The sequence below is a fragment of the Dipodomys spectabilis genome, unplaced genomic scaffold (genome assembly GCF_019054845.1).
Source record: "Dipodomys spectabilis isolate Male_0828 unplaced genomic scaffold, ASM1905484v1 ptg000085l, whole genome shotgun sequence".
Taxonomy (NCBI): Eukaryota; Metazoa; Chordata; class Mammalia; order Rodentia; family Heteromyidae; genus Dipodomys; species Dipodomys spectabilis.
Window position 1 is genome coordinate 6,680,517 of NW_024870762.1, and position 25,032 is coordinate 6,705,548.

The following is a 25,032-nucleotide window of genomic DNA, read 5'->3' on the forward strand; positions in this document are numbered from 1 at the left end:
CAGAAAATTTCCCGTGAGACTCTTATCTCCAATTAAGCACTCAGTAACCAGAAGTGGAGCTGGCTCAAAGTGGCAGAGCGCTATCCTTGAGCAAAAGAGCTCAGGGACAGTGCTGAGGCCCTGAGTTCAAGCCCTACAACCAACAAAAATAAATTAAAACAATAAAAGGCCTTTCTGACTTAAGTCTACATTTGGTTTGCCTGAGGATTTGCCTCTGGGGTCTGGAGGCGTAGGTTGAGGAACAGAGGATAGAAAAATAATGAAGGAAATACAACACAGAGAAGGGGAAAGAAATGTGCACATAGAAACTTGTATTATTAATAATTAGCACCTAGCTTGTTTCTTTGTGTCTGATAAACCACTGAGTAGTAATAGTTGAATAAAACAGTAGATTCTATGGTAGAGGTGCAGGTGGGAGGAAAGGGATAAGAGAGACAGATATGGAAATAGAACAGAGACATGTATGGCCCACTTCTCATCCCTTGCTGCCAAAGTTCCTCCTCAGGCTGCTGAGACAAGGTAGGGTCTGGACAGTATTCTGTGGAATCCATCTGGGAAGCTATCCCCAGGTTTTAGTTAAGGCTTCACACATTCTCATCTGCAGCTCACTCAACATCAGATAACTTGACTGCTCCTTTGCTCTTTACCCCAATCACAGCTGGAATCTTGGAAGAAAGAGCCACTATTTGCAAACTTGATGGACTGTCATTTGTAGTAAGGAGGTTCTGGGACTCCAGATCATGGCACAGAGCCTCCCGTCTGTTGCTTTTTGTTCTTGCATAGGTGTCCTCTGATGGAAAAAGGTGACCCACCATAAAGCGCTTCCTGGTAGAAGAGGAGTGGAAAGATGTGACAAACAAAAACTGGGAGAGGAAGAAATAAAGTGGAAGACAGAAGAAGGGACATCAATTCTATTTGGAATTCAGAATGTTCATGGATGTGCAGATTGGAATGTGCCCACAGCAGAGTCCAGTGAATGGATGACATGTTCCCAAGGACCAGACTCTGGACCAACTAGACTCTTGCACCTCAGCCAAAAATGTGTCAGCACTCAGAAGGGGTTTCCTAGAAGAAGGAAAAGATAGCTTGTCAGTAGTTTACTATGAAACCACTGAACCTGAGCTCTCTGGGGTCATCTCATCTTATGCAGAGAATAGAAAGAAGGCTGGTGAGAGTCCTGCTAAGGAGTGCAATCAGGCAGCAGGTGGGAGTGGCCTGGCATCCCTCTCAGTCACCTATGAATTTGTCCAACAGTGGCCTCTTCCCATTATCCCTTAATAGAAGGGTCCTCCCTCCACTCTCAACCCTCTGCTTAGTCTTCCTTTCCCGACATTTTGTTCTTGGCTGATAAAAATGAGAAATTAACTTACTTAGCTCTTCAAGAAACTGTCCTGCAAAAAAAAAAAGGAAACAAGTAGTAAGGGAGATAACCAATGGAAGATGACTACCTCCCTCCCCGCCTCCCCGTGTTCACTCCGACTGACCCCGCCCTCTCCTTCTGGTTTCGCTGAAGGGCAGGAAATGATCATGGGGACAGGATGAAGGAAATCTTAACTCTGGAATCTTGAGCCCAGTTCCATGGTTTCCTACTCTGGCTTGGCTTGGTTCCCCACTACTGAGTGGTCCCTGTTTGCTGTCCCATCACTGCACCTGCCAGTCTTCGGTGTAGCCAGTTGTAGCAGATGATCAAGGCAACCAGGGGTCCAAGAACCGGCACGATTACAAAGAGTGTTATCTTCCAGCAAGGAACTCTCAGGAAGTGGGGATCTGAATTAGTCACCAGAACAAACAGTGGTTAATGTGTTTCCCTTTGCTCCACTCACCCTTCTCCCTACTAGATTTCTTAACCTGAAGTCCCAGGCCAGCTAGGGATGGACTTGAAAAAAGCAGCACATTTTTATTTTCACCAACCTTATGTAGGCTTAGTGTTTTATGTGTGTGTGAGTGTGAGTGAGTGTGTGTGTGTGTGTGTGTGTGTGTGTGTGTGTGTGTGTGTGTGTGTGTGGCATGAGTCATGGATTTTATTAAAAACAAACAAAAAAAACTGGCACTAGTGGCTCATGTCTGTAATCCTAGCTACTCAAGAGTCTGTAATCCTAGCTACTCAAGAGGCTTACATCTGGTTGATTGTGGTTTGAAGCTAGCCTGGGCAGAAAAATCTGAGACCTATTTCCAACTACCACCAAAAAGCTGTAAGTGGAGCTGTGGCTTAAATGGTAGAGCACCAGCCTTGGGCAAAAAAGCCCAAGGACAGTGCCCAGGTCCCAAGTTCAAATCCCAGGAATCACACAAAGTAGTATAGAAATATTTACTGTTATTTTACCAATCTTACATGCAAATGATGGCTTACTCAAAGAAAAAAGGAAAGCACCTACCAGGAGCCAGGGAACTTTGTTTCCCCAGATGACTGGAGCCCAAGTGAAATACTTGCACTTACCAAAAGTCCGATGAAGATTCTCTGAAAGAGGAACAATGGGAAATGAATTTACTGGAGTCCTATCTCTTGGGTCTTTGTTAGTTTTATTTTTTTTTGTCTTTTCTTTTTTTGTACTGGGGATCGAACCCAGGACGTTGCACTTGCTAGGCAAGCGCTTTGCCACTGAGCTACATCCCAGCCCTCTTTGTTAGTTTTAAATTGGACTAATTCTTGTCCTGACAGGATAGACTGAGCTATAGGATTTGATTTCACCCGAGACTGAAGACAAGGGAAGCATAGTAGATTGTTGACAATTTTTTTTTTTTGGTCAGTCGTAGGGCTTGAACTCTGGGCCTGGGCACTGTCCCTCAGCTCTTCAGCTGAAGGCTAGCACTCTTATCACTTGAACCTCAGCCCCACTTCCGGCTTTTTCTGCTTATGTGGTACTGAGGAATCAAACCCAGGGTCTCATGCTTGCAAGGCAAGCATTCTACCACTGAACCACCTTCCCAGCCTGTTGACAATTCTTGACTGGTTAGTTCTTGTTTGTTTTGCCGCATGCATTAGTTGTATAAGGGGTTGCTCATTGTGTCTGTTAGGAAAGATCAAGTGGATGGAAGGCTAAAATCTGATCTGATCTGTTGAGAGCTCTGGCTTCTTCCCTTTTGTTTGCCTGATCTTTCCTAACAGTGACATTTCTTCACATGGATACAGGGCATCTCAATGGACCCTCTATCGCTGGTTAGTTTTAAAAAGTGAATTTTCCAACTGAAGGAAGCATGGTATTAGAAGAGACAGAAAATGACATATCATGCCAAAAGATCAAACGGGGCCCTGGGGGGGGGGGGGGAGGGGGCACTCACCTATTTCTGCTCGAAGTTTTCCTAAAATAGAAAAAGTCAGTTGTCCATTTAGTTCATTCTCTGATGTGATATGGAAGCCCTTCCACACTCAGCACCCTGGGGGGTAGGAGGCTACTTCTCTGAGCCTGGGAGCATCCTTAGGCGAAGGGGAAGAACATTGAAACCAGGAGGAGTTGTCTCTTCCCTGGCTATTACCTGGATCAAGTAATAATGCAAGAGCCATCTTTCACACCCAGGCTCAGTAATCAGCAGTGCTTCAAAACGTCAGGTTTTATTATCTCCCTTACTGTTGCTCCTCCTAGTTCTGTTTATGTTGGCTGCTCCACCCTCCTGGGCTGTCACTGTGACTCTAAAGCTATTCCCAATCTGAATGGCAAGGAAGGAACTAGACTATTAGTGGGCCTCTACTTTGTGGCTGGCTCTTCCCTGAGTGCTTTCCATGTTATCCTCTTTAATTCTCCCTGCAATTTAGGAGGGAGAACGTCATCTCAACTTGACACACCAGGCAACTGTCTGCTCTTGGAGAACCTGAGAGTTTTGCTCACAGTTCAGTGTCTAGGATGGAATCCAATCATTTTTCTGCACAGCCATGATGGTGAAGACTTTTTATTCATGTGGTTAAACCAGACATCTGGGATAAGTTAAGGCAAGAGGAAAAGTTTCCACTGTTGGGCTGGTGTGTATCAATGTAGAACCCTGTTTAGCCTGCCCAAGGCCCTGGGTTCCATTCCCAGTGCCACCAAAAAAAAAAAGTCCTTGTTGATCCAGCCCCAAACCCTCCTTGGTGCTTTATTAATGAATTAAATATCAGGTTGGACACTTAGTGAGTTGGCTCTGGGGAGAATAGTGAGTTGTTGGAGGAGGCTCAGGAAGGAAGCTCTGGACACGACAGCTTCGTCCACAGCTGAACTTGAGTGCTCAGTGTTGAATGGAAAAGATGGAGGAAGCAGCTTAAAAACACTGTGACAGCACTTTCCCCTCAGAATCTTTATTTAAGACTGCTATTAGCTTAGATCCAGCCTGACTCACACTCTCCCAGGTGCATGAGCTGCTAAGTATGGTACAGAATGAGCCTGAGCTCTGCCTCTTACAGCCTGCCAGTTCAAGTAAATCACTCCTGGCCTCAGTGGCTTCTGTACAAGGCAGCTGTTTGTAGACTTAACCTCCTGGGGAACTAGAGTCCTGCTATCCACATGAAAGCAATCAGTAAGACGTAATTGAGCCAGTGGCTCACACCTGTAATCCTAGCTACTCAGGAGGCTGAGATCTGAGGATCACAGTTCAAAGCCAGCCTGGGCAGGAAAGTCTGTAAGACTTATTTCCAATTAATCACCAGAAAACTGTGGCTCAAGTGGTAGATTGCCCACCTTGAGCTGAAGAGCTAAGGGATAGTGCCCAGGCCCACCAGCCCCACCACCGGAAACACAGACACACACACAGATCTAATTGAGTCCTGGACTCAAAGGTCTCAAAAAAGCTGGGAGCCCATGGTTCACACCTGTAGTCCTAGCAACGCTGGAGGCTGCTGGTATCTGAGGATTGCTGTTTGAAGCCAACTTGGACAGGAAGACCCCTGAGACTTCTCTCTAATTAAACACACACACATGCTAGAAATGGAGCTGGGTGAGCACAAGTAGGTGAGCAAGGAAAGCCCAGGGACAATGACAGGCCCTCCCTGAGTTCAAGCCCCAGACTGGCAATACCCACACAAAGTTAAGTGCTCTGTCTCAGGATCAGGGAAGGCTCTTGGTGGGCCTAGCTTCAGAGTAGCATACCTCTCAGTCTGTGCTGCAGGTAGAGGAAGAGGAGGCCCACTGCAGTCTGCAGGAGGAGCACAGGCAGCACTGCAATGAGAACCAGCACTCCAGGGTTGATCCAGTAGAAGGGATCTGAAAGGCAGAATTGACTTTGCACAGCCTGCTTTCCCAACACACAACACAGTGCTTTGCATATCACCTATGCACATCTTCTCATATACTTTTTTTTGGCACTGCTGGGGAGGATAGAATCTAGAGCTGCAGCATGCTACATATATACTCTACCACCCAGCTATACTCAAGCCCACTCCTATATACTTTAAATTGTCTCTGAATTATTTATAATACTAAAAACAATGTAAGTGTCATGCTGTGTTGTTTAGGAAATAATGTCAAAGAAAAGTATACAAAGAAAAATACATGTTCAGTTTTTTCGTTGTTGATCCTAGGCTGAATATTTTTCCTATTACTGATTCTATATCCATTTGGAAGGCTGAACTTACATATACAGGAGTATTTCCCTCTCTCCTTGTCTCCTCCCTCTCTTTTTCCTTCCTCTCCTTTTTCTTTTTTGCACACTTCTTATACTTTCATGAAAGATTAGAATCATATAAAAAATGAACAAAAAGGCTGGGCGCTGGTGGCTCACGCCTGTAATTCTAGTTACTCAAGAGGTTGTGATCTGAGGATTGCGGTTCAAAGCCAGCCCTGGCAGCAAAGTCTGTGAGACTCCAATTAACCACAGAAAATTGGAAGTGGTGCTGTAGCTCAAGTGGTAGAGTGCTCTCCTTGAGCTGAAGAGCTGAGGGACAGTGCCCAGACCCCAAAGTTCAAGCCCTACGACCAGCACCAACAAAAACATCCAAATATTAGAATACTTTGACACCTTGAGTAGAGATTGTGCATTTGATGATTGCATATAGACTCTTAGAGATGTGGTCATAATTGTGCTTCCTTTTGTATGTGTGTTCTTATGTTTGATATATTCTCAAGCATTTAGCAATAAATAATGCTTCTCAGTGTTTGCCTTAGCAACTCAGGCTGGCTTGATACATTCTTTGTATGTATGAGAACAAATTGCATATGTGTGTGAATGTGTGTAGCCCAGGCTGGCCTTAAACTTGCCATCCTCCTGCCTTTAGCCTACAGTGCTGCTGGAATTCCAGTGACCATGCCATCACATATAGTCATTCATGGGGCCTGAACTCTGGGTCTGGGCGCTGTCCCTCAGCTCTTCAGCTGAAGGCTAGCACTCTACCACTTGAGCCACAGTGCCACTTTCAGCTTTTTCTGCTTCTATGGTGCTGAGGAATTGAACCCAGGGCCTCATGCATGCACTGTACCACTGATCCACCTTCCCAACCCCTAACTTGCATATATTTTTAAGGGGGGAGGAGAGAGAGAAAAAAGGAGAAGGAGAGAGAGGGAGGGAGGCAGGGGAGGAGGGAGGGAGAGGGAGAGAAATTGGAAACCTTTTAGAGAAAGATGGAAAGAAACTTGCAAAAAAATATCCTTCTGGCTCCCTAGAGCTTGGAAAGTGGAAATAAAATCAAAAGAGAAACTTTTTCCCCTGGAGGCAAAGGAAAAGGATTTAGTTTCAGATCTTCTTTTCTCCTTATATTCCTCTTCCTCTCTCCTTCTCTCTCCTCCCTTTTGTTTGTTGTGGCGGTATATTGGGGGAGGCCTTCTTGAAGTAAGAATTTTTAAGCAAGAACTAGGAAAATCATCTGTAAACTGAGATCCTCCCCATCTGACTTCTTTGTGGGTAAAAAATCTCCAGTAAAAACAGCTGCCTGAAGAACATTTTGTGACACACAGAGCTATTTTCATGTCCCGGCAATCTCCATCTCTAGAAATAGCGCTTTGTTATTCAGCATACAATGCCATCTTCTGGTCCCACACTGCAGCAGTCTCCCCCAACCCCAGAGACAAGAGTGTCAGATTGTTTGATGTTTGCCCTGCAGGTGGGGAGGGGGCAGGGGAAAGGCTCTGAGGCACAGGCTCTTTGGGTTCTTCCGTAGGCTCTCTGTGAACAGTTACTGGTTCTTCCGTGAACTAGCAATTAACTTCCAAAGTTTTCCTATCTACTTGCCCACTTTTTCCTGTGATTAAGAAAGTAAACTCCCAAATCATCCAGCACATAAAGGGAAAAGGGAGTTGTAGAGAATTGAAGGGATGAAGGTAAAAATCTACACAGGACAGTTCTTTCTTTTTGTAAGTCCCTACTTGTTCATTCACATGGACTCAGTTTTACCAAGAATATAGTTTGTGTGTGTGTGTGTGTGTGTGTGCGTGCACGTACGTGCGTGCATGCTAGTGTGAGGACTTGAACTCAGGGCCTGGGCACTGTCCCTGAGCTTTTTGGCTCAAGGCTAGCTGGTATTCTAGCACTTAAGCCACACTTTCACTTCTGGCTTTTTGCTGGTTAGTTGGAGATAAGAGTCTCAAGGACTTTCCTGTCTGGGCTGGCTTTGAACCTTGATCCTCAGATCTCAGCCTCCTGAGTTGCTAGGATTATAGGCATGAGCCACCAGTTCCTTGCTTAAACAAAACAATTTTTTAAATGTGTACACAACATTCACAGTACAGATACCCTCAATTACTTAGTCACTTTTCTGTTCCTGGGCACTGGCTTTGATTCCAGTTTCTTTCCCTACCCAAACAATGATGCACCAGATACTGAATATGGAAGTTCCTGTTTACTAATATCTTTCTACAAAACTGAACCTCAGTAGTGAGATGTGTGGGTTGAAGGAGCTCAATTGGAAGAATGACAAGTCTCAAGGGAAATCATGACCACCCCAACAAATAATATCTCCTATTAATTTTATGGCATGACTCACCTTCCACTTTTAATTCCATGGCTGCCTCCTCTTGGTAAGAATGATCTCGGAAGAAGCAGGTGAATCCTCCTTCATCTGCGAACCTCACATTCCGGATCCTGAGGGTCACCTTGCCCTCTCCAATAGACTCCTTCAGCAGCTCTGTTCGGCCTCGATATTCAGGTGCCTGTTCTGCATCTTGGTCCTTGCCATTTCGGTAGAGGTGAACCACCCTAGAGAAGGGGGGACGGTACCACCCCACCTCCATACCCGAAGCATTCTTTCCAGGAGATATGCGACATGGCAATTCCGCTTCATCCCCAACCAGAGCTCGGATGATGTGCCCGGGCCCTATCACTCTGAACTGTCCTGTCCAAAAGACCAAAGAGAAGAAACCGAGGTTCAGAGGGAGCCTTCACAGACACATGCATCATGGGCAGGGCTACTTCAAAATAGGGAAGGAGGAGGCTGCCTATTTGTTTAGTTATAGGACTAGTGTTTGACCTCAGGGCCTTATGCTTGCTAAGCTCTGCTCTACCACTCCAATTCCCCACCATCCTGATTTCACATTGTGTGTGTATGTGTGTTTGTGTGTGTGGTCCTAGGGCTTGAACTCCAGGCCTATGCTCTGTCTCTAAGCTTCTTTTTGTACAAGGCTAGTGCTCTACCCCTTGAGCCACAGCTCTACTTCTGTGTGTGTGTGAGTGTGTGTGTGTGTGTTGTTTTGCTTTTAGTAGTTTATTAGGGATGGACTTTCCTTAATCCTTGGATCTTAGCCTCCTGAGTAGCTAGGATTACAGGTGTCAGCCACTAGCACCAGCTTGATTATTTTTGCAATCTGATCTCACTTGTACCTGGAGCAGCCTGGACAGCAATCCTATTTGTGACTCCCTTTGCTGCTGGTAGAAAAGGCGCATGCACTGCCCGACACTAATTGAGATGGAGTTTCCTGAACGTTTATGTCCAGTCTGGCTTCAAACTACAATCCTTCAATTCCTACCAAATAGCTACTAGGATTATAGTCTTGAGCTACAACACCTGTCTCTAAGTTTTATATTGTTTTCTAATTCCTAATTTTATAAATTACCCTTGACTAGTTGTATAAAGGGGTTTTTAAATTTAATTTAATTTTTTTTGTGAACATACTGTACAGAGGGGTTACAATTACATGGGCAGTATAAAGGGGTTTTAATTCAACCCGTCAGTTGGTGAGTACAATGCATCTTGACCAATCCCTTTCACCACTTTCCCCCATCTCTCTCAATCCCACCCATCTCTTTAATTTACCTAGTTCAATTTTTCACCTAGAAACATTATGACCATATTTGTCCACCCTCTTCCTCTCTTCATTTGACCTTCACATGGCCTTGCCTCCCACAACACATGTCCATCCCCCCCCCCCCTTGAGCATATACTAAAGCCCACCTTCCTGCCAGCTGTAGTCCTCTCTGGTCTTCAAGTCCAGCCCTCAGGTCCCACCTCAGAAGGTGGGCACCACCTTGAAGTTTAATTCACTCCTGAGCCTCCCTATTTGGCCTTGCCTTAAACGAATTCCTATGTTCCCCTTAGAAGTTTAGAGGTTTTGCTTTTGGTCACTCCATCCTCTTTAACTGCTACTTCCCAGCCCTTCATCCTTATTCATATTTTGTTCCTCAAAATTCATTGCTGAGGTAGTTAACCTTTGGAGAATCTGTGGGACATTCTTTACCCTCTGTATGTTCAACTTCACTCCAGCTCTAGGCCCTCTTTTGAGCATCTTCTGGCTCTTTATCCTGTGCAGGATGAGTTTCCCAAGTGAGATTGTGCTACTAAGAGATAAGGCTGGTTTCTCCCTGAGAGCTGGAAAGTGTTTGTTCCCCTGTCAGTGGGTGGCTCCCTGTGCTGGAGAGTCCTACTCTCCTTTATTGGTGATTGCTCTGCAGAGCCAATCACTCAAATATAATAAGATATTATAACATTTGTTGATTTACTGCAAACGTCAGTTTTTAAGCATGTCATATATCTCAGCTCATTTAAACCTGCCAGCAATTCCAACAGATCATTATTTGAGAAGTAAAAACCCCAACCAGAGCTAAACATCCAGCTCCATGGTGGAGCATGTACTTAACTTGCATGAGGCTGTGGATTGGATTGCAAGAACCACAGAACCACAAGTTTGGATTCTATTCTGTAAGGACCCATGAAGATTCTGAGGGGGGGGGAGGAGAACTCATATCACAAGATGTGTTTTAGAAAAGTCAGTCATATAGTATTTGAAGAGGATTGAAAAGGGTTAGCTCAGGAAATCTTGCTTTTCTGTTGTTAGATCTTGGCAGAGCAGGAATAAACACATCTTACCTGCACCGCTAGAAGGCAGCTGGAGAAGGAGGACAAGGAGGCAGGTAGATAGAGAGGATCTCCATAAAAGGGCCATCTCCACTATTAGTGGGGACAGAGTCCCCGTGGTAGGGTCAGGCCAAGCAGAGGCCCTGGCCTTGCATGTCCCCTACCCCTGAGAAGCCCCAGGGAGGATCTGGGAGGGCCTGCTGCCTGGGCCCTGCCTCCACCCTGGGCACTGCTGCAGCTGTGTCCATAGGCATAGTCCCACGTCACCCTTGCCCGACAGTTACACAAAAGGACTACAGACCCAAGGAATGACCGGGGTTTGCCTCTCCCACCCCCTCAGAGCAATGGAGCAGTGGCTGCCTGGTACTGGGCATTTCTCCATTTTCCCCTCCCAGAAATCCAGTCTCAGAGAGGGTATCTAGGGGCTGACCAGTGGGGATCCATCAGCTACTGGACCTCAGAAAAGGCCAATGTTTGTATAAAGTTCCTTCTCACCTTCAGGAACTAGCCAAGAAGAGCAATTATTGTTAGCTGAGAGATTATTTTAGCCTTGGCTTTGTATTTCTTGTCTTAACTGTCATTGTCAGGCTTTCATCTAGATGTTAAACTTCCTCTCTTCCATTGTAAATCCAAACTTCCTAGCTCAGATATGGGACAGGTCACTTAGCCTTAGTCAGCTTCCCTCCCAAAAAATGCGTTTAGGAGAGTCATAAGAAAGACATCACAGTTGATGGTCATCTATTCTCAGAAAGGCAAATGGAAGACGAGAATCAGCTATCAGTCATCACAGGGTTAGGGGACAGAGCTAGCAGGCGGGACATTTTGGCATTGTTCTCTGATTTTGTTGGTGTCATAGAGGAATGTGAGAGGAAAGTAAAGATTTGACCTTTTCTTTATCTAGACTCAGTGGAAAACTACATAGATGAGAACAGTATCTGCCCAAGTTCTGAGTTCCAATCCTCCCAGCTTTCAATCTTGGGATTGAGCCTAGGACGTTTAAAATGCTTGGCAAGTGCTCTAGCACAACATTTTTAGCCCTATTTCCATTTTGTTTTCCTGTGCTGAGGTTTTGAATTCAAGGCCTACTCACCTTCTGAGCAGGTCCTTGGCCATACCTCCAGCTGTTTTACATAAGAGCCACACCTCTAGCTGTTTTACATCACACCAAGTTATTGGTTGAGACTGTGTCTTGGGAACTTTTTGCCTAGATTGAGTTTGAATTGTAATTTTCCTGATCTCAACCTCCCAAGTAACTAGGATACAGTCATGAGCCACTATACTTGATTCCAATCTGAAAGCAAAGATGCTTTGTCAAACCAAACAAGACAAAAGTAGCATTATGGCTAGGTGCCAGTGTGGCTCACACATGTATGCCTAGCTACTCAGGGGGCTGAGATTTAAGGATTGTAGTTTGAAGCCAGCCTGGGCAAGAAAGTCTGTGAGACTCTTACCTCCAATTAACTACTAAAAAGATGGAAGTCGTGGAGTGATAGAGCATTAGCTTTGAGTAAAAAAAGCCCAAGCACAGCACTTGAGATCTGAGTTCAAGTCTCAGAACACACACACACACACACACACACACACACACACACACACACACACAGAGCATTGAGGACAACTTAAAGTCAAGCTGTCCACAATATGTTAATCACTAGCCACTAGTGGCCATGGAAACTAATAAAAAATTATTAAGATTCAACAGCCAGGTGCTGGTGGCTCATGCCTATAATCCTAGCTACTCAGGAGGCTGAGATCTGAGGATGGTGTTTCAAAACCAGTCCAGACAGGAAAGTCTGTGAAACTCTTATCTCCAATTTACCACCAGAAAACTGGAAATGATGCTGTGGCTCAAAGTGATAGGTCTCAGAGTTCAAGCCACATGACTAACAAAACAAAACAAAGCTTTGATCCATTGATTGCATTATGTTTCGCAACATTCTCAGAGCACTATAACTACCAGCTACAATGCTGGACACAAATCTAGACTATTTTTGTAATCACAAAAAATGATGGGAAATAAGAGGTAGAAATGTGTCTGGGGCAGACATTTCTGCTTTTGTTTGAGACAGGTATAAGTGGCTAGAGGGACAGATTTTAGCTAGCAGTTACTTTCTTATTCCAAAGCAGCTGGAATTCGGGTACAAAGCAGAGTTTGACTACTCTGGAGTGGTGAGGGTGAAAGTCAAGGTCTGCATCCTGGCTTCCTCTCATGTGGACATTTCTCTCCTTCCAGAATGGAAACTATCTTTGGGTGTTCTTCTTCCATGTGGCAGGATGCTTGGCATTGCTCAGCTGAGCAGGCCAGCTGTGAAAAGCTCAAGGGAGATGAGAGTCATGGAGTTTCCTGCCCTGGCTTTGAACCAGGATCCTCACATCTCAACATCCTGAGTAGAAAAAAAAAAGATTCTTACAAAATAAGACTATATCTTGAAAATCTTGCGACCTTCCAAAGTCAATCTATATTTTTCTTTGAATATATAGTACATATACTTGTAATATGTCACTAGAGGGAGCTCCAGGAGACATTGCATGAAAGAACTTTTTAAAAGAGAACTTTTAACTCTTCTGCACCAGGAACAAAATAGCGTTCTACCAGAGATTTAAATTTATTTTTTTTAATTCTTAATTTTTAAAATTTTCCTTTTTTTGTGTTTTCTCTTATTATTTTGAAATTCACCGGTAATTTTTATCTTTTAAAGAGAAACATGTCAGCCTGATGAATCAGGTGAAACTAATTTCTTTTTTTTTCTTTTGTCAGTCGTGGGGCTTGAACTCTGGGCCTGGGCATTGTCGTTGAGCTCTTCAGTTCAAGGTTAGCACTCTACCACTTGAGCCACAGTGCCACTTCGGGCTTTCTAGTGGTTTATTCGAGATAAGAGTTTCACGTACTTTCCTGCCCGAGCTGGCTTTGAACCGTGATCCTCAGGTCTTAGCTTCCTATGTAGCTAGGATTACAGGCATGAGCCACGGGTGCCTGGCTTGAAACTAATTTCTTAGGCTTGCTTTCCATCGTCTCTCTCAGAAATGGGAATGGATTTGTGCCGATTTTAACCTAACTGCCATGCTGTCCTGTGGGAGAGTGGCTGCCCTGTGGCTGTCCTGAAGAAGAGGTGGGTGTGAGACCACAGAGCCAGGATTCATCTCCATACAAAGAACACTACCTCCTTCAGAGCTGTCCAGACACGGCGGGACTGCAGGCATGAGCTTCCCATCCCAGCAGGTGCATGCCAGCATAGAAGGGAAGTTAGACTAGAATACCGTATGGCCTTTCCCTTCCTCATCTTTCCCCCATACCCCTTGCCTCCTTTCCAGGGACGAGTGCCCACTTCATTTCCTTGAGACTCCCCCCGCCCCCCGCCATGCTTCTAGTCTGCCCGGCAACCGATGACGTCATCAGCTTCACCGTGGAGAATTGGTTCCTAGGAGCCGCAGGGGTGGGGCGATAGCGGAGAACAAGGTAACGTTGACAAACTGGCCAAAGAGGCTCATTGACACCCAGACGCTGCTGGCAAAGCTTTTCACGCGGTGGCTGCTGCTTCCGGCCCCTGCTCTTCTTGGTTCCTGCTTTCCCTCCACAGTCGGCTTCATTGTTAATTTAGCTTGACCCAGGAAGTCTGGATCCTGTAATGTTGCTTAGCCAATAGCTCATGGGAAGACAGACCCTGGTGGCCAATGACACCTGGCCCGTGGAGGGAGGCGGGGAACCCCTGGTGATGGCCCTTCTGTCACTATGCAGATGCCCCACGCCAGGAAAAAGCCGTGGTGGCCATTTTGAAGGTGGGAAATTATTATTTCTTGGACCCCCCCCCCCCCCCCCCACTGCCTTCCCTGCCCTACCTTTGCTACAGCTCTCCAGACCATTTGTTTTCTTGGCAGCAAAAACTGCGTAGAGGGATAATTATGTTGTCTGGAATTTCTAGACTTAAGGCTCATAGTATCCTTAAAAAAAAAAAAATGTGCTGGTACTGGGGCTTGAACTTGGGGCCTGAGTGCTGCCCCTTAGCCTTTTACTTTTTTGTTGGTGGTGGTGATGGTGGTAGTTGTGAGGCTTGAACTCAGGGCCTGGGTGCTGTCCCTGAGCTCTTTTGCTCAAGGCTAATGCTCTACACTTTGAGCCACAGTTCCATTTCCAGTTTTTCAGTGGTGGGTTGGAGAAAAGTTTTGTGGGAACTAGCCAGAGCTGTCTTCAAACTGAGATCCTTAGATCTCAACCTCCTGAGTAGGCATGAGCCACTGGTGCCCCACACTTTTTTTGCTTAAGACTGGCACTGTACAACTTGAGCCACATATCTGGCTTTTTTAGTGGTTAATTACACATAAAAGTCTCATGTAATTTTCCTTCCTGGACAGGCTTTGAACCTGGATTCTCAGATCTCAGCCTCCTCAGGAACTAGGATTACATATGTGAGCCACTGGTGCCCAGCTCAAATTCTAGCTTTCTGGTGGTTATTTAGTTTCCTGTGGGCCTGGCTTTGAATGAACTGCAATCCTCAGAGTAGCTAGGATTAAAGCTCGAGCCACTGGACAAGGTTCATAATACTTGTATTCCAACAGGGAGCATTTAACAGCTTCACCTGTAATAGGATATATACTAGAAATGGGGATGAATGAAGCCAGTTTTAGACCCCAGTCCCAAACTCTAGGAGTTCCACCTAAAAAGTTATGGTGAAGGGCACACCATAGGAAGACAGCACTGGAGTACATCTTCAGCCATCATCAGGGTACAGATGAGATGTAGGCCAAGGAAGCGAGGTATGCATAAAGATTATGCAGTCACATCACAGGTGTGGCTTGGTAGACTATTATCTCAGTCTCCTTCTCCCAAGTGGCTCTGGAGAAGTTGAGGGAGGGAGTAAGTCACTGAGGCTTGGCAGCAAGTTTATCCTGAACTTTCAGTTGTTCTCTTTCTTTAGGGCAGTTTTACATTTTGTCATAAGAAGTCATTGCCGATCTGAGGAAGTTTGCATTTTGGCACAAGATCCTGTCCTTTCTGGAGCTCAAGGAGATTATAAAGAGACTGTGGAGGGAAAGGTTCAGATCAAAGGACCTAGACACAAAGTCTAGTTTTTAATCCTGCTCTCTTAATTGGTAGGGTCAAGTAAGGAGCTACAGTTTCTCAGCAGAAGTGATATGGGGTTAGTGGAAAAGCCAGCAGAGAAGTGAGGCTTAATACAGCTTGTAGATGGCATGCTTAACTGATAAATCAAAACCTTCCTGCCAATGAAATGTGGGTATGGGGTGTCAGAAGTATGATCTCCATGAATCACCAGAGCTACAACCTGAAGACAGAAACAAAGAATTGGTGGCCAGGCAAAATGTATTTCTGCAGGTTATTCAACCAGCTGAAATCTGGAAAGCAAGTCCAGATTTTATTCCTAAGGAATTGGGCCCCACCTGTCCACTCAGATTGGTCTAGCTCAGGTTCATGGTCTGCTCATGATTGGCTAAAATTTGATACATGCAGTGGGAAGGCATTAAGCATTACATCTTGGTGGTCAAGTCTGGACAAGTCTGGGTAAATCTACTCTTTTGGGGAGGGGGGCCAGTTGTGGGGCTTAAGCTCAGGGCCTGCGCACTGTCCCTGAGCTTTTTTTCACTCAAGGCTAATACTACCACTTGAGCCACACCTGGCCTTCTAGCTATTTTGGTGGTTAATTGGAGATAAGAGTCTCACAGACTTTCCTGCCTGGGCTGGCTTTGAACCTGGAACCTCACAACTCAGCTGCTTCAGTAGCTAGGATTTCAGGCGTGGGCCATTGATGCCTATTGTTTCTCTTTTAATAAACTTTTCAATCATATATCTGTGTTTTGCTTGAATTGTTATATTTCCAGATACAAAGACTGAGGTTGTATAGCTGTCCTAAACTTGCTGGCAACATAGTGGGTATTTGGGCTTGGAAGTTAAGGATTCAATATGATCCCTTTTTTTCTGGCTTGATTCATGGAATGATTACAGGAGCAGTCTTTAAGCTCTTCCTTATACAAATACCTAGATGCAAAGTCCAGGCCTATCCCTGCCCAGCAGACTGAAGAGCAACATAGATTTAAGTGTCCTAGTAGGAACAGCTATGACCCTGGGGACTTAGGTTAAAGACACTTCATTTCTTTTGTCTGTAAGATGGGAATACTGCTTCTCCCCTCCTGAGGCTTTAAGAAAAATACCACCTATTATCCAGAACCTGTGCATACAATGCTAGCCTAGGAGGGTAGAACTTTGTTTGGTTTTCTCTGAACCCCCTCAGGCATAGACTAGGGAAGATATGTAATAGAATACATTTGTTGTAAGAATGAATGGCAAATTAGCTTCCACCTCTTCACATCTCCAGCCTTTGCATTTTATTCTCTTTCAGCCTATGGATTTGCCCTCAGGTATCTACTTTCATTGTAATACCCCTAGGTCAATATTTACACTTTTACTTGATTTAAAGCACAGCAACCTGGTAATTATCCCTGAACTCCACCTTTGGTCTCTGAGCAGCAGGTTGACTTGTGAGAAAACAGCTTTGCTCACAGACAGCCCTTAGGCCTTGAGTTCAAGCCCCAGGACCAGCACACAAAACAAAAACAAAAACAAAAAATCAAACAACAATAACAAAAAAAACCAACCCCAAAAGAACACAAAAAAGTAATGTGTGTGTGTGGGGGGGGAACTTGTGAGTGGAACTTAATGTGGATTTGTCTAGGGGTGAAATGGGATAAAGGTGGACAGAGTGATCTTTTGAGTTCATTATGGTTCTCTTTCTGTACTGACCTTGAGACATACAGGCATTTCAAGTAGCCCTCTACAGCTTTCTGCCTAAATGGGGCAATGCTGAACTGTATTTAAACGAGGGCCAAGAAACTGTCAGAGGCTCGCCAGAAGCAGAGGGTTGATTTTTTTATTTCATTCACTGATATATTTTCACAGTGAGCATATGGGTTTTATAATAATGTTTTTTTTTTTTAAGTTACAAAACAAACAAACCTGAGACGGCATTTGCTCCTTAGAACTGCTCAATTTCGGCCTTGTAGCCTTGTAGCTAGTGACATCTAATGGTCAAACTAAGTTCTCGCTCTCAGGCTGGTGGCGATAATTGTAGTTTCTACTTTATGAAAGAGTAGTCCACCAATTAACGTGTATCTAAGGATTTGAGGGTCCAACATCCCAACATTTGAATGTGAGCCCATGGAGAACACAGCAATTGCTAATTTGTACTCAGATGGATTTTTAACTTCCTTAGAGCATTTTTCTACTTTTCTATTTGTTTCTTATGATGGACAGATGCAGAAATAGAGGGCAAAAGGATTGTCACAGGGCTGGGAAGTGGCTCAGTGGTAGAGCGCTTGCCTTGCAGGCATGAGGCCCTGGGTTCGATTCTTCAGCACCACATAAGCAAAAAGAAAAAAGCCAGAAGTGGCGCTGTGGCTCAAGTGGTAGAGCGCTAGCCTTGAGCTGAAGAGCTGAGGGACAGTGTCCAGGCCCAGAGTTCAGGCCCCGCGAGGATTGTCACAGGCCCATGTTCAGCCCGGTGATTATTGTCCTGGCATGATCTAGGGTCCTAGTACCCTGGCAACCCTCAGTTAAGAGGCTGGCATTCTTTTCAAGATCTTTTTCTGTGGTAGGACATCCCTCTTATATCCAGTGTGGTTGCCTGGGCTAAGGCTCAGCCAAAGGACTTTTTTTTTTTTCCAGTACAGGGGCTTGAACTCAGGGCCTGGGCACTGTCCTTGAGCTTCTTTTGCGCAAGGCTAGAGCTCTACCACTTAAGCCACAGCACCACTTCCAGCTTTTTCTGTTTATGTGGTACTGAGGAATCAAACCCAGGGCTTCATGCATGCCAGGCAAGCACTCTACCCACTAAGCCACCTTCCCAGCCTAAGGCAAAGGATCTTAAAAGGATAAAAAGGACTATTGTTTTTCTGCATCATAAACTCTACTATATAGTGTAAATATTTTTCTTAAATGGTTTTTCTAATATATATTCCGGCTGGGCACTAGTGGCTCAAGCCTGTAATCCTAGCTACTCAGGAGGCTAGATCATTATTTGAAGCCAGCCCAGGCATGAAAGTCCATGAGTCTCTTACCCTCCAAAGAGCTAGAAGTAGAGTTGTGGCTCAAGTGCTAGAGTGCTAGCCTTGAGAAGCTCAGGAAGAAGACAAGAGGTAACAATCTTCTTCCTCCTCTTTCTCCTCCTCCTCCTCCTCCTCTTCTTCTTCTCCTTCTTCTTCTCTTCCTCCTCCTCCTCCTCCTCCTCTTCTTCTCCTTCTCCTTCTCTTCCTCCTCCTCTTCCTTCCCTTCCTCCTCCTCCTCTTCCTCCTCCTCCTCCTTCCCTTCCTTCTCCTCCTCCTCCTTCTCCTGCTTCTCCTCCTCCTCCTTCTTTTTTCCTCAAGCTCTACCACATGAACCACAGTGCCACAGTGCCATTTCTGACTTTTTCTGTTTATATGGTACTAGAATCGAACCCAGGGCTTCATTCATGCTAGTCAAGCACTCTACCACTAAGCCACATTCCCAGCCCCTCAGATGTTTTTATTCCAGTCAAATAGGTACTTTTTTTTCCCCTGTTACTAGTAATTTAAAGTGTCCTAATTAAAAGCAAACAAAGGAGTAATTTCCACCTTTTGCATAATTTTAATTTATGCAATCTAAAACTGGTGGAGATTGTGATGAGGTCTTACATTTCAAGATATAATAGGAGGCAGAGATGAGGAAGATCTCAGTTTGAAGCCAAAAGGCAAAAAAATTAAGGACACCTCCATCAAGGCTTTTTATTTTCTAAGGCTAATAGAACTTTAGGTTACAATATGGAGATACTGTGATCTGTTGGTTAAAAGTTAAAATCAAGAGGAATGATTTCACGTACTCTGCTTGAGACTTTTCAATTCTTTTCCCTGACTGGCTCACTTTTTTAAAAAAATTAACAAAATTAATCACTTTTATTTACAAGAAACAGTACAAGTAATTGTACACGATTTATCTACATAAAGCTTACATTCACACTTGATATCAATCCATACACAAAGTTAGCTGATTACACAATAGTAAAAGAATTGGCAGAATTGAGAACTCACTGAAGTGCAGAATTTAAGTATTTGCAACCTGAAACCAAAACTGTAAAACTGAGCTTCTTGGAAGAGATTTAAGAAAACTAAACATAAACTTTAAATGGAACCAACACACAGAGCCTATAGCTTGCAACTGTAGCAAGTACATCTGGCAACATTTTAATTTGTTGCTGTTACTGAGATTTGAATTCAGGCCATGGGATTACTCTGTGTGCTTGCTCAACAGACACTCTACCACATATGCTATGTCTCCAGCCCAGCCTTTTGCTGGTTCATTTGGAAATAGGAGGCTTATAGACTTTTCTGTCCCTACTGGTTTTGAACCCTAATCCTCAGATCTCACTCCCAAGTAGCTAGGATTACAGGCAAATCACTAGTGCTCAACTTTGAGGTATATATAATTTTTGTGTGTACCAATATTGGGGCTTGAACTAAAGGCCTAAATGTTGTCTCTTAGAATTTTCAATCAAAGCTGGTGCTTTACTATTTGAACCAAGCTCCACTTCTGTGTTTTTTTGGCTAGTTATTTGGAGATAAGAGTCTCACAGACTTTCCTGCCCAGGCTGGCTTCAATCCATGATTCTTGTATCTCAGACTCCTGAGTACCTAAGATTAAAGGCACGAGTCATTTGCGCCCAGCCCTGAGCTACATCGTTTAATTGATCACTATAATGTACTATGAGAATGAGGGAGCAGGGGACCTAATTTCTTGGAGAATTCAGAGATGGCTGGCTTCCCAGATGAGGTGACATGTAAGCTGTTACAGATGTGATGATGGTATTGGATGGGGAGGCTGAGAAGGGATATTCCAACAGACCGAGGGTGTTCAGTTCCAGCGTTGAAAGTGTTTAAGCAAGTTTCAAGGACTGCAGTCAGGCTAGCACAGCTGGAATATTGTAAATGAGGGAGATCCTGCCTTTGAAACCCACCCAGCTCTGCAATTTATTAGCTATGTGACCTGAGAGACGTCATTAAAACTTTTGGAGCTTCAGCCTTCTTATCTGACAAGTGGAGCTATTACTAAACATAGTTTTTTAAAAAAAAATTAGGAGAGAGCCTCTGAGAGTTCTTTTGTAAATTATGCACCATGAAGGTATTGTTTCCACACAGATCTAAGTGTAACAAATACTGAAAGCATCTGAAGGTGTGCATGAGTCATGTTGGCTCTTTAGATCTTCAGAGTGAAAGCCTGTGAAGATAAGGAAAGGGGAGTAAACCCAGCAGGTGTTTGTTTACTCTCAATTGCTAAACAGAGCTTTTTTGCACTGCCTTTCTCCTCTGCTAGGATCCAAATCATTGAGGTGGTTTTCTGGGACCAGGCACAACCCATTTCCCTCTGTAAAAGGTTAATAGGTATGGAGCTAGTGAAGGGCCTGCGTGGGATTCTGGCTGGTAGTTTTACAGTCTCCATGAATATATTTGCGTGTGTGTACTGGTACTAGAGCTTTGAACTGGGTCCCCACCTCAGGCTCTCACTTGGCTTTTTCCCTTCAAGGCTGAGCTCTACTACCTGAGCTACAGCTCCACTTCTGGCTTTTTGATGGTTAGTTGGAGATAAGAATCTCCATCTTTCCTGCCCTACTAGTTTTGAACTGCCATCCTCAGATCTCAGCCTTCTGAGTAGCTAGGATTATAGGCATGTGCAACCAGTGCCAGGCAAATTGAACCTTTTCTAAGTCAGTTAACTTGACCTCATCCACACTGCAGAGAAAGAGACAAACAAGATTACTATTTTCCTTTTTATTGTTTAGATTACTCTTAGCATTAATTACATGGCACATATCTACTTGTTATTTAAGGGCTTACTTATGGAGAAATTATTTATAGAGGTAATTCACACTGCTGTGAGCACTCAGAGACAGTGGTAGATTCCCCATCACCTCAGGGCATCTTGTGGATGAGGGAGGTCAGCTGTAGAGCAGCTATTCACAATGAGGCTTTCTTATTTCATAGAGGTTTTGTGAGTTCCAGAATAGGTTCATCTGTATATGGCTCTAAAGACACAATAGAAATAATTTGGTAATCATCCTGTCCTCTATACTGGCACAAAGAACAAAGGATAAAAGTGTCAAGAATGTGCACTTGCTATAGTCTGAATGTGTCTTCCCAAATTCATATGCTGAAACCTGATTCCCAAAGTGAAAGGATTAAGAAGTGGAGCACTGGGGACTTGTTTGACCCTTCTACCTCTGCCAGAAGGCATGGTTTATGTGGAAGTGGGCCCCTCACCAGGCACAGAATCAGCTGGTGCCTTGATCTGAGACTTCTACATTCCGGAAATGTCAGCAGTAACTTTCTATTATTTACAAGGCACCCAGTCTTGGGTATTTTGTTCTAGCAGACTAAGCAGACTAAGTGAACCACTAAACTAGAATTGTATATGGGAAACAACTGAATAGCTTTGTTGAAGGAAGATTTTCCTCATCCTTTTACCCTCTTCTTGCCCAATGATTCAGAGCACCTACTCCTAGGCAGAGAAGAAGAGAACACACACATGAAAAAACGAGGCAAAAGATCAAACCAGGAACATTTTAGAGATTAACCTAGAATTTAGAGTATAGTTCAGGCTGACCTCAATCTATTTTTTTGTGTGTGTGTGTGTGGGTTGTGGGGCTTGAATTCAGGGCCTAGCTGCTGTCCTTAAGCTCTTTTTGTTCAAGGTTAGTGCTCTACCACTTTAAACAACAGCTCCACTTCTGGTTTCTGATGGTTAATTGGAGATATGGGTCTCAAGGACCCTGTCTAGGCTGGCTTTGAACCATGACCTTCAGATCTCAGCCTCCTGAATAACTAGGATTACAGGCATTAGCCGCCAGCAAGTTCTTGCCTTTTTTCAAGTGCTGGGAGTACAGGTGTGCTTCATTACACATAGTTCCTATCTTGGCTTTGATTCTCCCTCAAATTAGGGTATTTCCCCATGCTATCCTCATCAGTTTCTTTTTCTTTTTGTTGGTTGTGGGGCTTGCACTCAGGGACTGGACCCTATCCCTGAGCTTTTGTACTGAAGGTAGCGCTTTACCACTTGAGCCACAGCTCTACTTCTGGATTTTTTTGGGTGGTTTATTGGAGATAGGAGTGTCATGGACTTTTCTGCTTGGGCAGGCTTTGAACCTTGACCTCTAAACCTCAGTCTTCTGAATAGCTAGGATTACAGACATGAGTCACCAGCTCTCAGCTAGAATTTCTCTTAAATATAGTTCCATAACTACTAATTTGAATAGATGCATTCTGTTTTATAGCCAACACTTTGTGATTTGAACTTTAAGATTATTTCCTAATTCAACACTAATTCAACACTAGTAGTGTTTTAATGACTATCACAGAGCTCTAATTCTCCATTCCATAGGCTCCTCTCTTTCTCTTTCAGGAAAATTCTTTTCTTGCCTCTAGTTCCAGGCAGGACTTCAGGAAAGCCAGAAAACCAAAAATAATTAGATGAAGAGTGTGTGTGTGTGTGTGTGTGTGAGAGAGAGAGAGAGAGAGAGAGAGAGAGAGAGAGAGAGATGATGGTGGTGTTGGAGAATACTTTCAGGGCCTCACTCATGCTATCCAAATACCACCACTGGACCCCACCCCAGACCTTAGACAAGGATTTTGAGAGTTGGTTTATCACTGCTGAGAAGGGGTCCTCTGAGCACAATCTTGCTAGGACCACACAGGGACACCAAGAGAAGAGTGTTCAGTCCTGGAAATGTCTCCATAACTTTGGTGCCAATAACTTGATTATTGTTGACACACATAATTCTTTGGTTCTGCTTGTGGAGGGGACAGGCCAGTGAGAGGAGGGTGACTACCATTTCTAGTGGTTACAATTTTCTTCCCACTTCTTCTGCTCATTTTCTAGCTCAGTGGTTCTCAACCTCTCTCTAGGGAACATTGGAGAACTTGTGGGTTTTCTTTTTGTAATTACAGTGCTGAACCAGGGGCACCATTGGCATTTATGGGCACGGAAGGGGTATAAGCTATTCTTCAATGTTTGGATCACATGATGACGACTTGCCTCTCATTTAGATTCTCAAAAATCCCCTAGGATACTCATGTAGGTGAATACTTATGTTTAATTATCTGAGCCTAGAACTTAATGGTTTTTTTTTTTTTTATAAAATGGTCTAAATATACAATGAACTTTCTAGGAATGCAATTATCATTCTGTGTAAGTTTAGAGAAGATTGACTTTGCTACCAAGAATGGTTCAACATTTCATTAAGTCGCAGCACTGGTGGTAACACGCTGGAGGTAGTTGAGTCACCAGCTCTTGCACCTGTATCAGCTTATGCCGGAAGCATTTCCATCTCTGTGATACTATGGATAGGTGCGAGCGAGCATCTGCCTGCTTCCAGAAAAGCTGGGCCCTGGCACTCACACATTTACATAGTGTTTATGTTATTTTATTACAAGTTACGGTTCTTGCGTGTTCCCTGAGTACTACAGATGGGTTCTCTTTTGGATTTTTTTTTTTAAAGTTAGGTGTGTAGGGAGGTGATATTATCTATGGATTTGAATTCAGGATAGTTAGTGAAGGGGTCATTACAGGACATCATAAACAAAGGTTGAAAGTGGATCACAGTTGGCTTCTTCTCACCTTTTTGAGGGGGAGGGGCAGCCAGAAAGGAGAGTGCCTCTACCCCCCTCCCCCCCCCATGCCCATTCTCCTCCTCCCTTCTCGTTCAAACTCAGGCCCTGATATCAACCTCAAAAACAAAAACAAAGGCTACTACAACCCAGGCGTCTCTGCTGTCAGAAAATAGACGGGAGCTGCTGGGGCTGTCCAAAGGCCTGCCCTTCAGCAGGCTAGGCCTCACCGGGAACAGAGAAGATGATACTGGTTCCAGCCCTCTGGGCTCTTCGTTTTCTCCAGCCCCCACTTCATCCACCTCCATGGACCCCAGTTTTGCTCCTTGATGACTCCCTCCCCCCCCCCCCCTTCACCGAGTAGGCAAGAAGCCAAGCTGCTGGACCAAGAAGCAGCTGTGGTTTCCCAGGTCTGCCTTGTCCAGCCCGCTCTTCCCGTGCTTAGATAACTCAGGGTGACCCCTCCACCCACAGCCGCCCCCGCCCCCCATTCTGACCATTCTGACCATTCTCTGTTCTCTCCCACCGTCTCCTGGCCCCGAGCCTCTGCCTCTTCCCTTCCCTCCAGGATCCAGGCTGCTTTCTCGGTGTCCCTGTCCTTCTCCATCTTCAGCCCAGCTCTAGCTCCCCTGCCTTTGGCTTGGGTCTCCTCGCCCCACCCCTCCCCGTGTGCGGTGGTCTCTCCCGCAGGTGCCTCCCAGATGCTCGGTCCCAGCGCGCGCGCGCGCGTGTGCGCGCCAGGGTCCCCGTCTCTTCCACCTCGCAGCCCCGCGCCTCCCCGCGGCCCCCCACCCCCCACCCCTGGCGCTGTGGGCGGTCCAGGGCGGGGCCGGGATCCGGGGCGGCTCCCGGGGCTCGGGTTGTGGGAGGCGCCCTCTCCCCGGTCTCCCCCCCCTCCCGCTCCCCCGCCCTGTCTTCCCCTGCATCCTCCTTCCCTCCGCCCGTGAGCTTTCCCCGGTCCCCGGCGCCGCCTCCTTCCCTCCCGGCTCCGCGCTCCCGTGGCCGCCGCCGCCCCGGGGAAGGAGAGACGGGGGTGGGGTTTGGGGGAAGCGAGAGAGGAGGGGGAGAGACCCGGGCCGGGCTGGAGCTTGGACTCGAGGGGAGGAGGGGGAAGGTGGCGGAGAAAGGCGGGGGGAGCGGGGAGGAGCGGCCGGGCCTGGGGCCTTGAGGCCCGGGGAGAGCCGGGCAGCCGGGGCCGGCGCGCCGAGGTAAGAGCCAGGGCCCCGGGGGAG

The 25,032-nt window shown here is 45.3% G+C and overlaps 1 protein-coding gene across 3 annotated transcripts; it reads right to left on the reverse strand.

Moving 5' to 3' along the window:
* Nucleotides 1-126: 126 nt before the first annotated feature.
* Mog (myelin oligodendrocyte glycoprotein) lies at nt 127-10,271 on the reverse strand. Of its 3 annotated transcripts, XM_042684146.1 has the most exons (7): nt 10,196-10,271; nt 7,880-8,227; nt 5,055-5,168; nt 3,280-3,300; nt 2,438-2,458; nt 1,651-1,767; nt 127-1,391 (listed from the first exon to the last, which is right to left on the reverse strand). In XM_042684146.1, the coding sequence occupies exons 1-7, from the start codon at nt 10,269-10,271 to the stop codon at nt 1,228-1,230; spliced, it is 861 nt and encodes a 286-aa protein (XP_042540080.1). In that variant the 3' UTR covers nt 127-1,227. The 3 variants fall into 3 exon arrangements, with proteins under 3 accessions (XP_042540080.1, XP_042540082.1, XP_042540081.1); XM_042684148.1 differs by lacking the exon at nt 7,880-8,227; XM_042684147.1 differs by lacking the exon at nt 1,651-1,767.
* Nucleotides 10,272-25,032: the final 14,761 nt, after the last annotated feature.